The 19,997-nt window shown below is 38.8% G+C and overlaps 1 protein-coding gene across 5 annotated transcripts in view; it reads right to left on the bottom strand.

Annotated features, from left to right (window-relative positions):
- LPGAT1 (lysophosphatidylglycerol acyltransferase 1) overlaps window positions 1-19,997 on the bottom strand; it is a 173,514-nt gene that overhangs the window by 24,148 nt on the left and 129,369 nt on the right. For all 5 annotated transcript variants that reach the window (XR_004644969.1, XR_004644970.1, XM_034764541.1 and 2 more), the window contains one exon: window positions 4,105-4,211. Coding sequence is in view for 3 of the 5 variants with exons in the window: in XM_034764541.1 (XP_034620432.1) it covers window positions 4,105-4,211 (107 nt within the window). In the remaining 2 variants the exon portion in view is untranslated. The remainder of the gene's footprint in view (window positions 1-4,104; window positions 4,212-19,997) is intronic.

The raw sequence follows: 19,997 nt of genomic DNA, 5'->3' as shown, positions 1-19,997 counted from the left end.
CCGACCGCAGCCTATCCCAGAACCCTAGACTCCATTTCCACTTGCCCACCCTACACATGCCTAAAGCCTTATAACTGCCAAGTTTTGCACAGCTCTGTGTCCTACCCCTGCCACAACTTGAGGCAGGATAAAGTTGACCCTAAACTGGACTTTATGGTCATATGCAAAGTATTTGCAAATATGCAAGTTACTACATGAAATAATTTGCATAAAATGTCAGAGTTGCACAAAACTTGGCAGCTGTGAATCAGTTTTTTCCATTTTTCATGTGCAAAACTGGTATTGAAAAAACCCCTCATGATACTAGGAATTAGAAGTGCTTGCTTTGGCATTTTGGGAGCACCACTAAGTTTTGTCTAAAAGAAGTGGATGGATGTAAGAGGAAAGTCGTACCAGTACGTTACCTTTTCACAATAGATTTTACAAACAGCATAGATTTAGACATTGCAGTGAGTTTATACATACATACTACTGCTTCCACATTTGTTATCTCTGGTGGAACTGCACCCATAGAAATGGGTAAGAAAAAGCTTAGTGTAGACAAGGCTTTGCTCTCTCTACGCACACACTATGTCATATATAAACCTTGACAAATTACCTCCCACTAGCCTGGGGAGAATCTCAATCGCTCTCTCAGAAAACAACCTCTCCACCCCATTTATTCACCAACGCCACAGACTTGGTTACACACACATAATTCACCCTTTGCACATAGAATTATAGAATATCAGGGTTGGAAGGGACCTCAGGAGGTCATCTAGTCCAACCCCCTGCTCAAAGCAGGACCAATCCCCAGACAGATTTTTGCCCCAGATCCCTAAATGGCCCCCTCAAGGACTGAGCTCACAACCCTGGGTTTAGCAGGCCAATGTTCAATCCACTGAGCTATCCCTCCCCCCATCTATCTATCTACCAAGTCACCACTGCATTCACTCATTCTTATTCATCCTCACCGAAATAATCAATTCTCTCTCTTGCCCCAGTTCTCAACAAAGTCTCTTCAAAAGTGCTCCAGGGTTATATGATAGAGAGTTTCTCCAGTCTAATTTGAGAGTGCTTGATATCTAGTCAGCAAAAAGGAAAGTTTTGCAAAAAAGTGTGTGCTTTCAATTATTTTAAGATTAATTTCACCCACTCTCTCCAAATAAAAACATTCTAATACAGAACAGATATTATAGATCGCTTGTCTTTTTTTAGTTTAAAAACAGTTTGAATTATATTACTGCAGTTAAAAACAAAATTACATACGAACCCCAAACTGTAATTTTTTTTTAAATAAACACTGATAATTCACTGGGCTACTGTTTTTAATACCCCACAGTAACTTGCTTCTGAGTAAAGTTATTGCATGCCAAAATTCAGTCTGGGGAAAGTTTTACAAGCTGAGACATGAATCACTAAAATAGTATGTATAACGAAAGTGAAAGTGATGGAACAACCTTAGCTGTTGCAGCACACACAGTGATGTATAATGTGGCAGCAAAACAAAAAAAAAGCAAGTGCTTCACCGAAGCTCTGACATTCCCTTCACATTTGGCCTGAGGATCTACTGGCAGTATTGTCACTGAACTGAGAGCAGCTCTTATGCAATAAGACATCATAGGGTAAAATTATGGAAGCAAATCCTCCACTTGTGTAAACTGTCATAACTAAATTAAGCTAATTTAGACGAGCTAAGGGTCTGCTCCAAGATGTATTAATTTATGCCTACTTCCACTGATAATATACTAAGCATCAATTAATAAACGATAATCTAGCTCTTCGGAATAAAATGTTATTTAGAAAAATATATGTTTACATACATGAATGTACTTAGTACTAATAATTTTTGAGCAAGGAATTAGGAGGTTTTCATTTTGCTGCTCGGAATTCTTAGCTAATCAAATCATTTAGGTTTTTCACTGCCACAACTTCAAAGCACTGTCTATACAGCTGGTTTTAGAATACCAGCAGGAGCCCCGCTATCCTGAGTCTGTTGACCTGGGCCGGGAGAGTCGCTCCCATTCACTACAAAATGCTGTGCAGACATACCCTAAGGCCCCAATCTTGCAATGTACCTCATCCACACAGGGCTCCAATGAAGTCAGAGACTTTGTAATAGTGCAAGGTCTGCCCACATGCAACCCATCACAGGATCTGACCCAACAGAGATGTTTTTGGATATAAATACCCATTGTATTTGAGTATTTTGATGAATGAGATGAGTCTGATAAGGCAAAGAGCTAGTTATTCTTCTCAAAGTGAGGTGCATATGACATATTATAGTAGGATGTTATGAGATTTTACTAATATTTCAAGCATCCACTGTATTTACAAATAATTATGATATACTCTAAAGTTTATGAAATGATCATCCATTAGTATTAACAATGAATAATCCAATCTCTTTTGACCATAGAAAGACTTTGGAATGTTGAACTTAACTGAGTGGGCTGACTGGATGACTGTTTTAGGCAACTGCATAAGAAATTTAACAAAGAAGCTTTGTTTTCCTATAAAAAGGCAAATTTGCAGTATTTCAAACCCAGTCATTCTAATCAGGTAACATCACCGTCTGATAAATTTCCTTTCCTACATATAAATGTCTAAATGAAACTCAATGTTTTTCACTCATCCAGTTCTGTAAAGGAAAAACCAAAAAGCCCCCCAAAATAAAAACTAACAAAACTGTTGTTTTTTTATCATAATTAATTTATCTTTTCTCTATACGATACAAAAACACAGGGCTGTAAGAGGACAGCTGGTAAACTTCAATGTTTGTCAAATGGAAGAGGAAATGTATCCCCAGCTTTATTTTCAAAGGAGAGTGCATATAAAAATGAAGTTACAAAATGTGTGATACTTCCCAGTGTCCCTTCAGTAATATCACCACGTCCCATATTTGTTTAGAACTCTGTGGTCGGTCTTCATTTAGGATACTTTATTGTATGCTGTGTTGCATTTACAATATTCCTTCATGTTTTGAGGGAGTGTGTGGAGTCTGGTGCTTGGACTGGGACTCCCGAGTTCTAATGCCACTGATTTGCTATGAATCCAAGATAATACAAGAACTAGGAGTCACCAAATGAAATTAATAGGCAGCAAGTTTAAAACAAATAAAAGGAAGATCTTCTTCACGCAGTGCACAGTTAACTTGTGGAACTCCTTACCTGAGGAGATTGTGAAGGCTAGGACTATAACAGCGTTTAAAAGAGAACTGGATAAATTCATGGTGGTTAAGTCCATTAATGGCTATTAGTCAGGGTGGGTAAGGAATGGTGTCCCTAGCCTCTGTTTGTCAGAGGATGGAGATGGATGGCAGGAGAGAGATCATTTGATCATTGCCTGTTAGGTTCACTCCCTCTGGGGCACCTGGCATTGGCCACTGTCGGTAGACAGGATACTGGGCTAGATGGACCTTTGGTCTGACCCGGTACGGCCGTTCTTATGTACTTATAATCCTTGGGCACGTCACAACCTCTTTGTGCTTCAATTTAATAGGCACATAGGAAATGCCATCCTGGATCAGACTCACTGTCCATCTAGTCCATAATCCTGTCCCGAACAGTAGCCAGTTACCATATACATCAGAGGAAGGTGTAAGAACCAGCAGTGGATGTGGTTTAATTTGCCCCCCATAGAAGCCTCATCTTAACCCCTATTAATTAAAAATGTTAAGCCCTGAAGCATGAAGTTTTATATCACTTCCAAAACATGTGAGCATTAACTCTTAGTATTTTTGGTATACATATAAAGATCGAGTCCCTCTTTGAATCTTGCTAAATTCTTGCTCTTAGTGACATCTTGTGGCAATGAGTTCCATAGTCTAAGTATGTGGTGACTAAAAATGGGATTTTCTTTTAACAGCTTTGCATTTGTCACCTTTCAATTTCACCTGTGCTCTGAGGCAGGAAGAACAGAAACTCCTGATCTATCTTCTGTATACGATTCATTATTTTATATATTTTCCCCACACATAAAACATGGATAACAAATGTCTATTTCATAAGGGTGTTATGAATAGTAATTACATTTTCTTAAAATTATTCTGAGATCCTTGCATGAAAGCCATTATAGAAATGCAAACAATTATTAAGTATTCTCTTAAGGGAGACAACATGCTACCTGTTTTGTAAAAATGTGACAAGAGATCCTCTTTTTCAATGAACCGTTGATATAGCCAATCAGTGAGGGCTTCAGGCTCTGCAGGTACATCTTTAATTGGAAAAATCCTACCAAAAGAAAGAACAGAACAATGTGACTGGATCTATTAAAGTCATTCTATATGTCAGAAAGCCCCCCACTTTTCCCTCAAAAATACACAAGAACAGAATAAAACTGTTAAATTGGTCTGTGTTCCCTCTCATTTACAGCTCAAATAATACTTAACCTTCAAAACAGTGGAATATTCCACATCACCACTCAAATGAACGTAAGGAAATAGAAATCATCAGTACCTAGAAACTGCAGAACATAATCGAGGCTGCACAGAGCCCACACACCTCTGCAGTGTACATCGGGTTAAATGGGGTGGGGGGAGAAGCATGTAGTGTGGTATTAATTCCTGTTTTTCCTATAAAATGATCCACGGACAATAGAATTGGTGGATAAAAAAAAACAAACAAACCAACCCACCCCAACGCCACACCACCCTGAGAAGATTCTTCTAACCTCTTTGGGAAGGAATTTCTTTGGGGTTTGAGGATTTGTGAAGGATGTAGTTAGCATTAATAGCTTCTCTGTGTTTCAGAACAAATAGCTCTTTATGCCCAGCAATGAAGCTGTTCTGTCTGGAATTTATAAAGCAGGTTACACAAATGCTAAATCTTCAGCGTATAAGTGTACTGAAATATTGCTACAAGATTTTAATGAGCAACAATATGAGCTAAATCTGATTAATATTTATATATAAATAAGAGAGCTCACTGTATAAAGAGATCTAAAGTTGAGCCTATCACATGCATGACAGAAGGGATAGATAGAGGGGAGGGCAAGAAGATATTACCCAGTGATACCATTAAAACCATTTGTTTTGTTTTATGGTATAAACCAAATCCTGCCTACCTGAGCAGGGTTAGGTAGTTGCATATGTGGGTGTATATCCAAACCTGCCCCCAGAAATGAAGGACAATTTTAAGATTATAATAGGCTAGCCATTTAAAAATCACTGTCTTTTACAATTTTGGGGGTGGAGGAGCAAAATCAGAGAACATTATGGCACAACTGTTTACAAAGTTAACCGGTGATTCTTATGATTATTATGGGACACTACATGCAACAATTCTACATAAAGCAATAAAGTTGGATTTTTTTCGAGACTTCTATACCAGTACTGAAGCCAATATAATCTAATTTCCCAAACCGCCACAAACAAGCTAACTGTTTTAAGCCAGAATGCCAGCAGTAGATTCAGAAACATCAATTAAAATTTAAAACTATTTCCATATAGCCTACATCGTTTACTCCTGGGGAAGCACACTTCTTGCCTTCTGAACTTTCAGGATGCCAAGATAAGTGGATAGGTAGTTTTCTTTATATTTTCTATAGGACTGACAATAACAATGTCTTTGTAACCTTGTTACAGGGTTCCAAGCCTGGCCTCCCCATTTTGGTGCTTTTGTCAGTATATCTAAGTTGGATTCTAGATGTTCCAGTAACTTTTTAATATTTAACTACAGAAGTGGAACCAAAGAACCAATCTTATGTCAAAGTGTCAAAATGAGGTGGCTTATTATGAAGTACTTCTTAGAAGCATTTCCCCAGATGTATGAAGAGGATCACTAACTTTTAAACTATGGCCTAAAGGGCAGTGAAGATGCATAGGTTTCCCCATAAACTTGGCCTCTTATCTAACTAATTTGCTCATTAAACATCTTGCGAATAAAAAAAGCCACACTTTTCACCATACCAATTACCATCCCCATTATCTCACTTTCCCTTTCTCAGAGAGCATGTTTTAACCTCAGCAAGCCTGGAGAAAAAAAAAAAAAGGAAAGGTCAGGGAACAAATGCTCTCTACTCTCATTAGTGGACTCTCTAATGTAAGTGCCTTTCAGCTTCTCTTATATAAGACTGCTGCGTGCGCCTTGGCCTCCCAAGTAAATGCAAGAGACAACTGTATCTATGTGGCCTGAAAAAGGCAGTCTGAAGTGAAATTATTTTTATAATAGATTCTGTTTTCTGCTGCACCTTTCATTTGTCCTTCTCACGCTGTGCTATGCATTTATTCTCGTTAGTGGACTTTTCACTGCTATTTAAACATGGAATTCATTAGGCTGAAAAGGATTTGAGGTAACAGAACAACCTAAGGCTGATTGTGTAATGTTTTAAACAACATAGCCCTCTAGGGAAGGTTGGGAGGTGTCCGAATAGCATTATGAAATGCTAGGCAATGACTGTTTAAAAACGACCTTTTTTCATTCTTGCATTTTCTCTTGTTCCTTTGCTATGTCACTCATGCCTCTCTCCCTCCTCAATTCTCCCTGCTTAATAGCTCCTCATTGTCACAAAACCAACATGAAGTTTCCCAGACCCTGACTGCATTGCTGCTGCATTTTATTCCTCTCATTATTCCAACCACCACTTTTTTTGGATGCTACATTTCCATATCGGAGACATTCTAAACTGAAGCTATTAGTAGCAGTGTATCCCTCCTGTCCCCTTTCCCAAAAACCGTAACAGTCTCTCTTGCAACGTCTACTCATAATATCACAACACTAGTGAGTGTCTCTAACAAAACACTGCCAAACATACACTACTCTCTCCTGTCTCAGTGGTATCAGGTTGATAAGTCTTTCTTTGGTTTCTTTCTTTCAGTTCACTGGAGTGCCAAAACTCCAGTGAACTGAAATCTACACTATCCAACCTGATAGGAAATAAAGTATAGAACATTCCCAGCAACTTGTTTTAGAATCTACCAGCTGCAACATTTAATTCTCTTCAGTATTTAATTAAATGAATTTTACCAAGTAATTACAGCATAAACAAAAATCAATATATTCAGAAAAAGCACTGAGTATCAAGAATCAGCCAGCATTTATTTAACTTGCTTCATAATTCTGTATGGGTTTTCTCTTCACAACTGCTATTAAGGCAAATCTGATATCATCTAGTTTGTTAACCATTGGGTATAGAAGGCTCAAAAGAAATACTGTATGTTCTGATAAAACTATGGATGCTGTTCTATTGAGAGCAGACTCGGATAAAGTGTTAAAAAAATCAGAAACACCCAAAGGTGGCTGCATTTCAGTAGTACTGTATGCTTACATGGTACAGAAGCACAGTCTTCTAATTAAAGCACAGGGCTGGGGGTCAGGAGATCTAAGCTCTAGTCTCAGTTCTTCCACAGACTGTATTTGATTTTGGGCAAGTCACGTTAGGGCCTGCTATTTCTTGACTTCAACCAGAGGAGTCGCTGCTCAGCCTTTAACCTCTTTGTGTATCTGTTTCCCCTCCTGTAATATTGGGATAATAGTTACCCTGGCTAACAGGTAATTGCAGAGTTAATGTTTGCAATGTACCCAGAGATCCTCAGATGAACTATGTTATACAATTGTAAGATTAAAGACTTCTTCTAGATGTTTTAAAATGGTATTATGATAGTATATGAGAATCACAAACTGAGACAAGAAACTGATCATTAAGATCACAGACCGAAAAAGTAAAAAGCATTAACAGTGGAAGTTATATATTAAATTGTTTCCATGATAATAAAATAATTTTTTTGTAACAAGAGTTTTTAAAATAAGATTTTTAATCCAACATGGCTTCCATTATCAGTCAACAACAGCTGTGGCAGCAGGGGCAATTCTGCTGCAATATAACAAGATCACCAGGGTAGTAGAACAGTATGAGAAGACTCCCTTTAGCTTCAAGTGCTAAAGTCCTAGATTTTGGTGTAATAAAGCTTTTCTGTGCAGGAGCCACAGGAAGCATTCTAAGGTTATGCCTACACTCCAGAGACTATACTGGCACAGCTCCTTAGCATAGATGAAGCTTACGCTGATAGAAGGAATTTTTCTGTCTGTCAGAATGCCATGTCCCTGAACTAAATTACCTGTGTTGATGGAAGCAATCTTCTGTCGACACAGCTGCATCTACACTGGGAATTTTGTCAGCATAACTGCGTTGGTTGGAGGGGTGGTTTTTTCACATCCATGTAACTTGTCAACGTAGACTAGACTTAACTCTCTTATCCTTCTGTGGTGCTACAGGGGAGAGTAATTTAAGCCAGTCTACGCAACAAATAAAAATATAGGAAAGTAGGTTGCCGTATGGTTGTCTGCAGTTCTGATTATAACAATTCCAGTTTACAGTTAAATGGAACATTATCTGGGTCCTTGAATAATGTTAAGGACTTGGACAGTCCAAACGCAGCCCTGGTGTAACTGCATCCCATTACAGAATTCTACTTTTAGCGTAGAGAAGTCCTTTAGAGAGACCTGGGCTGAAATCCTTGTCCTACTGAAGCCAACACCAAAATACCCATTGACTTCAGTAGGGCCAGAGCTTGACCCCTGCTTACAACATGGTTAAATTTATTTAGAGTTTGTCTCTTTGAAAAAGATATGGGTATCACTATTAAAAGTATAATAAAAGCTACCTGGAAAAAGAAAATACAATTGACTCGGTGATTTGCAGAGATATTAAGAAAGCTAAAATCGATCAAGAAGCATGAAATTAGTTATTCAAACAGTTTCCAGTAAAACTGGCGGGAGAAGGTGGGTGAGGTTATATTTTTATTGGACCAACTTCTGTTGGTGAAAGAAACAAGCTTTCAAGCTTACACAGAGATCTTTTCAAGCTAGTAGCATCTCTACTATATTTGCATAAGAATATATTTTGCAAATTAAAACAGATCTGGAAAATATGTAGGCACTAAAGAACCTAGGCTTACAGGAGCATTTTGTGGAAGAGAATTTGCTTAAGATATTGTTAATCAGGCTAGTTGAAAAGTCTGAATACAGACTTTAGGTCTAACCTACTTTAAAAAGAGAAGGCCATTAGTAAGGGCACGTCTTCACTAGCAACGTTAAAGCACTGCTGCGGCAGCACTTTAACGTGGCTGTGTAGTCACTCCCAGCGCTATAAAAAAACCCACCTCCATGAGGGGAGTAGCTACCAGCTCTGGTGTTTTTTCACACCCCTGAGCGAGAAAGTTGCAGTTCTGTAAAGTGTGTAGACAAGCCCTAAGAAGCTTTATGCTTAAGTATTGTTCTCGCTGGCATGGTTTCCCTGGTCAACATAGACAGAGAGGCCCTCTATCTTAAGCCATTTTACATGCCCCTTTCTTGGCTATGGCCCTACTAAACCTGCTCTATCTGACACCTAATGACAAATATGACAGCATCACCTGGCTCTCCCCCAAAATGAATATTAAATGGTTGTTCCATTAGGGGGTATGGGAGTTAGAGTTCAATACTCATCATAGCAAAGCACAACAGACAGCAAAATTAGTTGATTAGCACACTTTGTCACAATGAATTTTGACATCTGTTCACCACATCCACACTACCAGGACTATTTAATACCAGCTTAGGGACGAGAAGGGTTGTGGCAGCTAGTGTCTAATCCAATGCCAAATTCAGCAATTTCTCAAGTGTAGACACCTTCCTAGTCCGTTAGCACCGTTATATAAAACAGTCTAGTTTTAACTATGATTCTGGTTAACAAACTTTCAGGACAACAGCATACGGCTTCAGACCCACCTTTTTCTTCAGAGAAAGCTTTCTAAACCATACCTCCAGGAAACTTTCAAAGTAATACACTCCCAGCTGAAAAAAAACAGCTGTTATAGTGACAGGAATCAGTACAGATAATATATACATCTCTACCCCGATATAACGCTGTCCTCAGGAGCCAAAAAAAATCTTACCGCGTTATAGGTGAAACCGCGTTATATTGAACTTGCTTTGATCCGCCGGAGCGTGCAGCCCCGCCCCCCAGAGCACTGCTTTACCACGTTATATCGGGTCATGTTATATCGGGATAGAGGTGTACATGATTGCCTGTGATGTGTGTAATGAAAGTTTTATCAGCATGAGTTTGGGGTTGTGGCCTCACCACTCAAATTATGTAGGTCATTCCAATGAATGCTGATAAAAAAAAAAAGTCTTTACACAGAACCATATATTCAGTATATACCACATATTGCCCAGGTGTTTTAGTCAGTTTTAAAAACCATTTGAGTTTTTTTTTTATTCATCTGCCTATAAAGCCTCTGCTTTATTACTAGAGCCCTGTGAAAATTTTATTTTTTAAATAATTTTCATGTGCTATTTTGGGGGAATTTTGAATTATTTTATTTTACCTATTTTATCCACCAGGAGGAGTGGGGGGGTTGCAGAGCAAGCCCACCCCACACTGACAGATCCTGTCCTGCAGGATGGGTCTTGCTCCCTGCTCTGGGCATTACAATTTGGTGCACAGGGTGGCAGCACTACTCAGGTTTTGGCTTGGTCGCCCCTATGCAATGCTATTCAATTAAATTTCCCCACTCATCCCATCACCATGACTGCAGAGTGCCCGGGCCAAATCTGAGCAGTTCTGCGACCACATATGCCAGGCTGCAACACCCAGAGGACAGGGGCCACTGCTGCAGGGTGAATTTTATTGTTTTTAGTTTTATTTTGTGTTTCAGATTTGCGAAAAACATGGGGCTCTACTTATTACCGTGAGTCCAATTGTAGAGGACTCAGAAGGAGCCATAAACATCTCTAAAAGAACTTTAAACCAATTTTTCTATACCTAAAAGGTCAAAACTTTAAATCTCCCTTTCCCCAGGGTATAAAACAATCCATTTCTACCTATGCCGAGTTGTGAGACAAAACCTCAAACCCACCACTGGCACAGAACTAAATACTGCCAATTCTTGGCTTGGGGTGAATGTAGCTTGGGCAGCAGAGCGGGACAATTCTATACTTCAGCGGGAAGAAAAGAAGGAAAAACCATGCCACAAGTACTCCTGTTCTTTTTGCGGATACAGACTAACATAGCTGCTACTCTGAAACCTTAAAAATAATGGAAGCTTTATGAAGCTGCTTTGAGGTTTGTAATCTAGGATGGGTAAGATGAATTAGTGAACAAGGGTTAGGTGAAATGGTCAAAGATGCTTGATAATTTGCAGAACCGATGATGAATTTATCGCATGGATGCACAATTTATTACATGTTCAGCACCGTCACATTATATTGATATAAGTTTAATAATCATTCCACACACACCCAACCTTGTGTGATGGTTAATATTAGTTATCGCTACATACATGAGTTACTAGACCTACCCCTCCTACCTACATAGGATTTACAATTCTGTTTACTCCACTCAGCACTTTTCAGGAGCCTTTGCTGTAATCTTCCTGCATCCTGTTGCCGAGTGTACATTTCTCTGCATTGTATCAGTGCCAGTCACAATAGAATGGTAAATAATGTCCCTCACTCTATATAAGCTATGATTTTCTTATAGCTGCCATTTTTGAAGAAAAGGATCTTTGGCCTAAAGAAATGATTATAGATTATTTGTTGGTCAAATAAAATGAGTGTACAAGGTAGTGATCGTGCGATCAAGCCATGAAAAACAAAGCAAAACAGAACTGCAGACAACATGGCAGGGGGTTAGGTCAGACTTCAATTAAATTCAGATGTGGTATACAGACCTAAGTGGAACTGTATAGAAAGAAATCAGCTCTAGGTATAAGCTGTATAGGGGAAGTGACTGTCTTGTGTGAGATGTCTAGAACAATAAGGCCTCAATCATGGTTGGGGCCCTAAGACATTATTTACATTCTCTTTTTTAAGTTGGTCTCAGGATATGAGCACTCAACACTTAAGCCATGAACAAAGAGAGTGATGATTCTTATGTTTCTTAAGCAATAATTTTTTTAAAAGACAACATGCTTGCTGGATCAAATTTGAAAGGGGCTCAGTCTTCAAAGAGAGAAAAATCAATTTTAACGTGTTAGATAACACATTACTTTGCTGCATGTCCTGCACAGCCTGGTTATTGAGGGGATCAACTACAGAGACCCAGGCATACCTCATTTTTAATTTCTACTTAAAGACATTCTTTATCATCACCCTCACTCCTCAGTTACCTAAGGGTTCTACCTCAATAACCCAGTTAAGCATGGTATATTCAGAGCATGTACCTAGTTCCTCTTGTTACAAGATTTTCAGAACAACAAGAAAATAGCTTGTGAATACTGTGGGTGTTTGTGACGTTCCCCCCTGGTGTTATTTGGACCTGTGATCTGCTAGGTCACTCCAATCCTTGACTCTGAGAGCCAGCCTTATACCCTGCTCTGCTGTGAGAACCCCCACTCCTGGGCTGTTCACGCACAGCCTCTGGCATGTAAGATGCTCCTAGCTACTTGCAACTGAATGACACTAGCCAGGGCCGGCTCCAGGCACCAGTTTGCCAAGCAGGTGCTTGGGGCGGCCACTCTGGAGAGGGGCAGCACGTCCAGCTATTCAGCGGACGGTCCCTCACTCTCACTTGGAGCGAAGGACCTTCCACCGAATTGTCGCCGCAGATCGCGATCGCAGCTTTTTTTTTTTTTTTTTTTTTTGCCACTTGGGGCAGCAAAAACCCTGGAGCCAGCCCTGACACTAGCCAATATCTCCGGTCCCAGACACAACCCTAGGAACCTCCATTTTGCAGAGTCCAGTTATGCCCGCTGGATGCTGCAAGCTCATACGAATTCGTCAATTTAACAAAGAAATTGATATGCACCAGGCTTGTTATCCCAAGGGGAGTCTCTGACATGTTTCAAACCAAACACACTGCTTCAGGTAGAATAAACAAGCAGATTTATTAACTATAAAGATTGACTTATAATCACTTAAAATCTTAGCATAACAAGTCAGATTTAGTCAAATGAAATAAAAGCAAAACACATTCTACACTGATCTTAACACTTTCGAATATAACCTGTAACATTACTATAACATCACTGTAACAATTACTAGGACAACCAAACTCAGTGCATCATGAGCCTTCCAAAGACACCCAATATGACAAACTTTGCATTGGATACCACACAATCATTTTATAAAGATGAACATGGGGGTGTAGGATGTTCCCCCGAGGTACAGAGCGTCAGTTTTTATGAGCCTACAATTTACTGGTCATGTCCAAAGAATGTATCATCTATCACACTAGTATTATGGGAGGCCTAGGGAAGGCTGTATTATCAATTTCCTGCTTTAATCTATCTAGATTATGAGGACCCTATCACCACAGTACCTGACTACTAGGGTGACCCGATGTCCCGATTTTATAAAGATAGTCACAATTTTTGGTCTTTTTCTTATATAGGCTCCTATTACCCCCCAGCCCCATCCCGATTTTTCACATTTGTTGTCTGGTCTCCCTACTGACTACCTTAATCACTGGACAAATTATTAAACTGTAACATTTATTGGATTATCAGTTAAATAAAAGTAATTTTGAATCAATATTAAATCAGGCAAGAGAAGAACTAAGGCTCTGTGAACCAGGGACTCTTGGTGCCAACTGACAAATGGCACAGGGGTGCACTGCGATTTACAGGGACTACCTGGGTCTGATATATGTATAATAGTTCACCAAAGAGTGACATGTGCAGTTTCTACCAAGAGCCCACTGGTTGTCAATCGTCATGAAATGTGTATACAAATAATATTTAATGAGTAATATAACTATTAGGGCTTATAACGATTAAAAAAGGTTAATCCTGATTGAGAGATTAAAAAATAATCACGATTAATGGCAGTTTTAATCACACTGTTAAACAATAGAATACCATTTATTTAAATATATTTGGATGTTTTCTACATTTTCAAATATATTGATTTAAATTACAACACAGAATACAAAGTGTATAGTGCTCACTTTATATTTGTGATTACAAATATTTGCACTGTAAAAAAGAAACAAAAGAAATAGTATTTTTCAGTTCACCTCATACAAGTATTGTAGTGTAATCTCTTAATTGTGAAAGTACAATTTACAAATGTAGAATTATTTGTTTTACATAACTGGACTCAAAAATAAAACAACGTAAAACTTTAGAGCCCACAAGTCCACATTTGTAAATTGTAAATTGCACTTATACGATAGAGATTGCACTATGAGGTGTATGCGGTGAACTGAAAAAAATACTATTTCTTTTATCTTTTTTACAGTGCAAATATTTGTAATCACAAATATAAAAAGTGAGCACTGTATACTTTGTATTCTGTCTTGTAACTGAAATCAATATATTTGAAAGTGTAGGAAAAATCCAAAATATAATAAATTTAAATTGGCATTCTAATATTATTTAATAGTGCGATTAAAACTGCAATTAATTCTTTTAATTGAGTTAGTTTGTTTTGAGTTAATTGCTTGAGTTAACTGCAATTAATTGACAGCCCTAATAACTATACTAAAAATTATGTTTTTAAATGCTGGGAGTTAAGGCAGGTCACCAGGAGGTAACATATCTCAGACATACTCCTTTCAGACAGGAGATAACAAGATGCTTCTCTCTCTGTCTGGCCAGGAGAGCCATGTCTGAATACTGAGCCAGATACCAGTTGAAAGATTTGTGAAATGAGATGCAGGTAGGAGACAGCTCTGGCTGAGCAGGGGCTTGTGAAGGTTGATTACCCAGCACCTCCCCCCGTGCTCCACCCATGGTAACCAGACTTTTGGTGTCCGGTCAGTACATCTGACCAGACACTGCCTGGTACTGGTACCCTTTTCTACCAGACTTGCTGGTCAAAAACTGGGCACCTGGCAGCCTTATGCCCCTGGCCAGGGAAGTTGGAGATCTGATCCTCAGCAGGGACAGACAAGGCTTCCTCGGGGTTAGCAAGGTGCCTCACAACCCTGGGTATCCCCGGAAAACGTCACCAGCTCCAATAATGTAGGAGGTCGTAGTTTGGTATCGTAGCAACCATACATACTAGTGTATTGTGACATTTTCAAATATCTTCTAGATAAAAAGTTATTCTTACTATTTCAGATTAATGGGTGTGATATAACAAAGAGACAATATTAGTTTTAATTTTTTTTTTTAAAAAGGTGGAACAAACCGCACAATGTGTCTTGTGAGCTGCAGCTCAAATTGGGTATTTATTTAAAAAAAAAAAAAAATTCACATGCTGCCACAAATATCTTTTTTGTCCACAAGGTGGCTCCCCTAGAATTTGTACTTCTAAAACTGTTCATTTTTTAGGATTCTATTAGCTCATTCTGTTTCAGTAGGGTGGTCCTTGAACAACTGTAAACCTTGAATTGTAAAAAAGTCTTCAGAATCTATTGTTACAGGAACCAAAAGATGGTCTGTGCCCTGCATTCCCGTAGGTCTTATCTGAACACTGCTCGTTTTTTGTGGCATCTCTAGTTAGTGCAGCACTGATGTTAAACTGGATTTACTTTCTTGTGCTACTCTCCTGTCTATTTGCAAAACCTGCCTTTATCTCCATTAATGAGGTTGGCGCTTACTCGTATTTCCATAACCAGCATTGCGACTGCCAACTAAAATTGATCTTCTGTTGAATTCCTCAAGAAGTTAAATGTAGTGAGCTGTCCTGACTGGAAACAACAAAGGAAGATTTAACATCTCACATTTTTTGAGTCTTACGTAGCAACTGCATCCTTCTAGGGTTTTTTTTTTTTTTTTTTTTTTTTTTTTTTAAACTATACTTATCTTGTTTTATCTTATTGGCATCTCTCTTCCCAGGACTGCAATTTCCTGATTAATAGGTTTAGATAGAAGGAAACAAACAAGACTAAAAAGCTCAAGCAGAATGGAATTTAATTCTTTCTTGATTTCCTTTTTATCAGGGGGAAAAACTGCTTTGCTATCAAACTCTACCCCTATTTTTACATCATTATATATCAGTGTTCAGCTGAGAGAGACTAGAGACTCACAATTAACTAGGCTTCAACTTCCTTCACTTTTGTAGAGAAATATCAAAGTCCATTTCACTAATTGCAGCAAGAACGTGGTCACGCAACTTTGCCTTCCTGGGAGTTTGGCCGCAACATGAAATAAGAGTCTAATGAAGTTGTCTTTATGTAATTATATAATCAATCTCCTTTTACCACACAGATGGTCGCTTATGCCAGATCAAATAATTATTTTCACTTTGGCTGCCAGAAGAATAAAATGTTAAACAGTTACACGTGTAGAACATGAATGAAATGCAGCTAATTGCCCAATGCCGAATAGTGTTCTTACCCCAAACGGGAAAAGCTGGGGGAAGAGGGAGAAGGCTAGAGATTTTTATGAACAGTCCTATTTTAGAATGTTATACTCTTAACGGCAGCATGCTCTGTCAACAACTGTGGATTCAAGAAAGTCAGCTATGTCCAGTAGAAAGCACTATACTTTTCACAGATTTGGATAGACTTCCCCCACCCCTCAAAAACACAGTTTAAGCAAGAATATGCACATACTAAGGGCCAAATGCTCTTCCACACCCACAAGTAAAGTTTTCTTCCTCTCCTCCCCGAAACCTCCATTTCAGACTCAAGATGTAGAGCAAATGCCAATGCTCAACCATTCTGTGGAGGCTGCAACAGGGACTGCATGTTGCCACCCAATCCCTACACAAGTTTTGGCCTGTGTATCTACATAGTGTAGAGAGCTACTGGCCCGGCCTCCAACACTTAAAACATTTGTTGTGTAGCAGGGAACTCACAGTTGGTTAAATGGCTCTGGTGTGATTGCACCTGGAATACAACAATAATTTCTAGGCAGCACTTTACCCACAGGATGGTGATGTATTGCATGGAAGGAAGTTCAGGGAAAAACAACAAAAATGGTAAGACCAGAAGATAGTGGGCCGAATTCAGAAAGGTTACATGTGTAAGTTAGCATAAACTGATATAAGTTACATGATAAGGGGAAGGAAGTGAAGCATTTTAACAGGGAAAAGTAACAAATAGGAGGATGTGAGAAGATGTAAAATGATAAATCAATATAAATTCAATAAAGACAAGTGCAAGGTACTACAGTTAGGAAGGAAAAATTAAATACAAATACAAAATGGGGGACATTTAGCTAGGCAGAAGTACTGCAGACAAGGATCTGGGGATTATAGTGGTTCACAAATTGATTATGGCTCAGTGTGATGCTGTTCCAAAAAAAGGGAAATGTCATTCTGGGATGTGTTAGCACGAATAGCTTATGTAAGACATGGGAGATAGTTCCGCTCTACTGAACACTGGTGAGGCCTCATTTGGAATACGGAGTCCAGTTTTTGGCACCACACTAAGAAAGTTGTGGACAAACTGGAGACAGTTCGGAGGAGAGCAACAAAAATAAGAGGGTTAGAAGATACGACCTATGAGGAAAGATTGAAATAATTGGGCACTTTTAGTCTAAAGATTAGGATTTGTGGGTTGGGGGGAGAAGACAACCATGATCATAGGATTTAAAATTATCCAGAATCACATCAGTATCAGAATTTGTGGCTTTACCCAAAAACCCCTCCCAGGGGTTCCTCATTCTCAAGACAAAAATCATTAAGTGGAAACAGACCAATTCTCTTATTGTCACAGATTTATTGGCCATCAGTGGGTTTAGTCCTTATGCAGACTGTGTTCCCAGTGAAGCCCTGTTCTGTGTTAATGCACACAAAACTCTCACTGAGTAACAGTGAAGTCACTTCCATTGAGTTTAGTGGTGGTTGATTCAAGTTTTAAGAATGCAAGAACAAGCCAAAAGTATTAAATGGGTTGCAAGTAAAATGATCATCAAAATTCTCTTTGTAAAAGCATTTTGAGATCTACTGATGAAAAGCACTATATAAGAGCTATGTATTATTAGTAGTAGTAGTAATATTAATAAATAAATAATAATAAATAATAAAACCATCATCTGTTACAAAAGAAGCATGGAAAGGATAGATGGAAAACATGGTTTCAAAGTACCAGTAGTTTTTATAAAAGTTTGAAGTTGTCAACCCTGAAAACAATTATGTTTTCACAAGTGCACTAAAAAAAATTTGCATATGAAAATCTTTATAGGCTTTCACCAAATTCTGACATCCCCTTCTCCACATAGTTGCCTAAACTATTGATCTGTTCTCCCTGGGCTTAAACAATTGTTCATATTATTGAAGAACATGCAATTATATATTCACAGGCAATATGCTTTCCTAAGAACAATATGGGAGATGACCAGAATTAAGCAGGATCCTAATAATTCATGTTCAGTAATCAAACCATGATACATAATTTGAGGATATTTTATGTTGCTGAAAATTTACTCCTTATCAACATACAGTTTCTTTGGATACATGAAAGCTGGGGGGAAGAGGTCATCTAGTCACATTCCATAAGAAACGGTAAGTAGACATTCCCCCCATGACATAGGCCTGGTCCCCACTAACGCCCCACTTCGGACTAAGGTACACAAATTCAGCTACATTAACAACGTTGCTGAATTCGAAGTACCTTAGTCCGAACTTACCACAGGTCCAGACGCGGCAGGGAGGCTCCCCCGTCGATGCCGCGTACTCCTCTCGCCGAGCTGGAGTACCCGCGTCGACGGCGAGCACTTCAGGGATCGATCCGGGATTGGTTTATCGCGTTTAAACTAGACGCGATAAATCGATCCCAGAACATCGATTGCCTGCCGCCGGACCCTCCGGTAAGTGTAGACGTACCCATAGAATCCTAACCCACCAAACTGCCTCTGCTATTGATGTAGAGAGGCTATGCCATCCCTACAAGTATGTTGTGTGAAGTTTGGATTTGAACAACCTCACAAGTCTCTAAACAAAGTTTTAATTCAGGGAAGTGTCAGTAACAAGTTTTTCTTTCTCCAAGATGACCCACTGAACCTAGATATAGAGAGTACCTGACCTCTTTAATAAATGAACATGACAAATACATATTATAGTAATCGAAGCATGAGAAATTCTTAGAGAGAACTGGCTTCCACTATCTGCTCATTGGTTCTACTATATATTAATCAAAGGATGATTTTTTATATATATACATATATACACACACACACACACACACACAGGACTGGGATATAATCCTGCTATGAGATACTAAGCTTAACCGGAAACAGCAGCTTTTAGTTCCATCTCAGTCTTGTCTGTTTCGCTTCCAAAACAGTTTTTCTTTTTAACCAGTTCTTAATCTGGATAACCTTCACTAATTTTTGGTATAACATTTCTTCCAGAATTTGAAGTTTTTGAAATTATTTCTCAGATTAAGGGTTGCCAGGGAATAAGAATTGTTTTGATGCATTTTTGTCTTTATATTGGGATAAATGGTAGTGTCACCCATTCCAACTGCAAAAGTTTATGGAAATTCAATAATCCTAATATTTCAGGTAGCCATTTAAAAAAAAAGTGTAGTTCAGGATTTTTGCCCAAATACAAACTAAGGTATCAAATCAACACAACATTCCCAATGTATGTATTAACTGTGGGTATGTCTACACTACCCGCTGGATCGGCGGGTAGTGATCAATCTATCGGAGATCGATTTATTGCATCTGTGATAAATCAATCCTCGATCGCTCTGCCGTCGACTCCTGTACTACTCCATGGCGAAAGGCGGAAGCGGAGTCAATGCGGGAGCAGCAGCAGTCAACCCTGCGCCGTGAGGATGCGAGGTAGGTCAACCCAAGATACATCGACTTCAGCTACACTATTCTCGTAGTTGTGTATTGTGACGTTGTGCAGTCTATATGGTTTTATAAAAAACTTGATAATAAGTCAATATAATGTAACTGAGATAGTTTTAGAGAAAATACGGTAATAAGTGAATGTAAGTAACTGGGATATGCCTCATGCAAAAGGTCTCTTGTAAGGTATCATTCCAAACCTTATAATCTACTGAATGTGATCATCTGATTTGTATAAGTGTACCACTCTTGTATCTAAAACTAGAAATATAAAATGTAACTCTGAGGGCCTATTGTAATTGTGTAAAGTGTGGACCATTAATGATGGTTTGGAATCTTGATGACTCCCATTGTCTGCAGATGGCTGTATTTACCTGTGAGTCTTCCTGTATATGTGTGT

Source organism: Trachemys scripta, chromosome 3 (genome assembly GCF_013100865.1).
Source record: "Trachemys scripta elegans isolate TJP31775 chromosome 3, CAS_Tse_1.0, whole genome shotgun sequence".
In the NCBI taxonomy this organism is placed as follows: domain Eukaryota; kingdom Metazoa; phylum Chordata; order Testudines; family Emydidae; genus Trachemys; species Trachemys scripta.
This window is presented reverse-complemented; position numbering and strand designations above follow the sequence as displayed.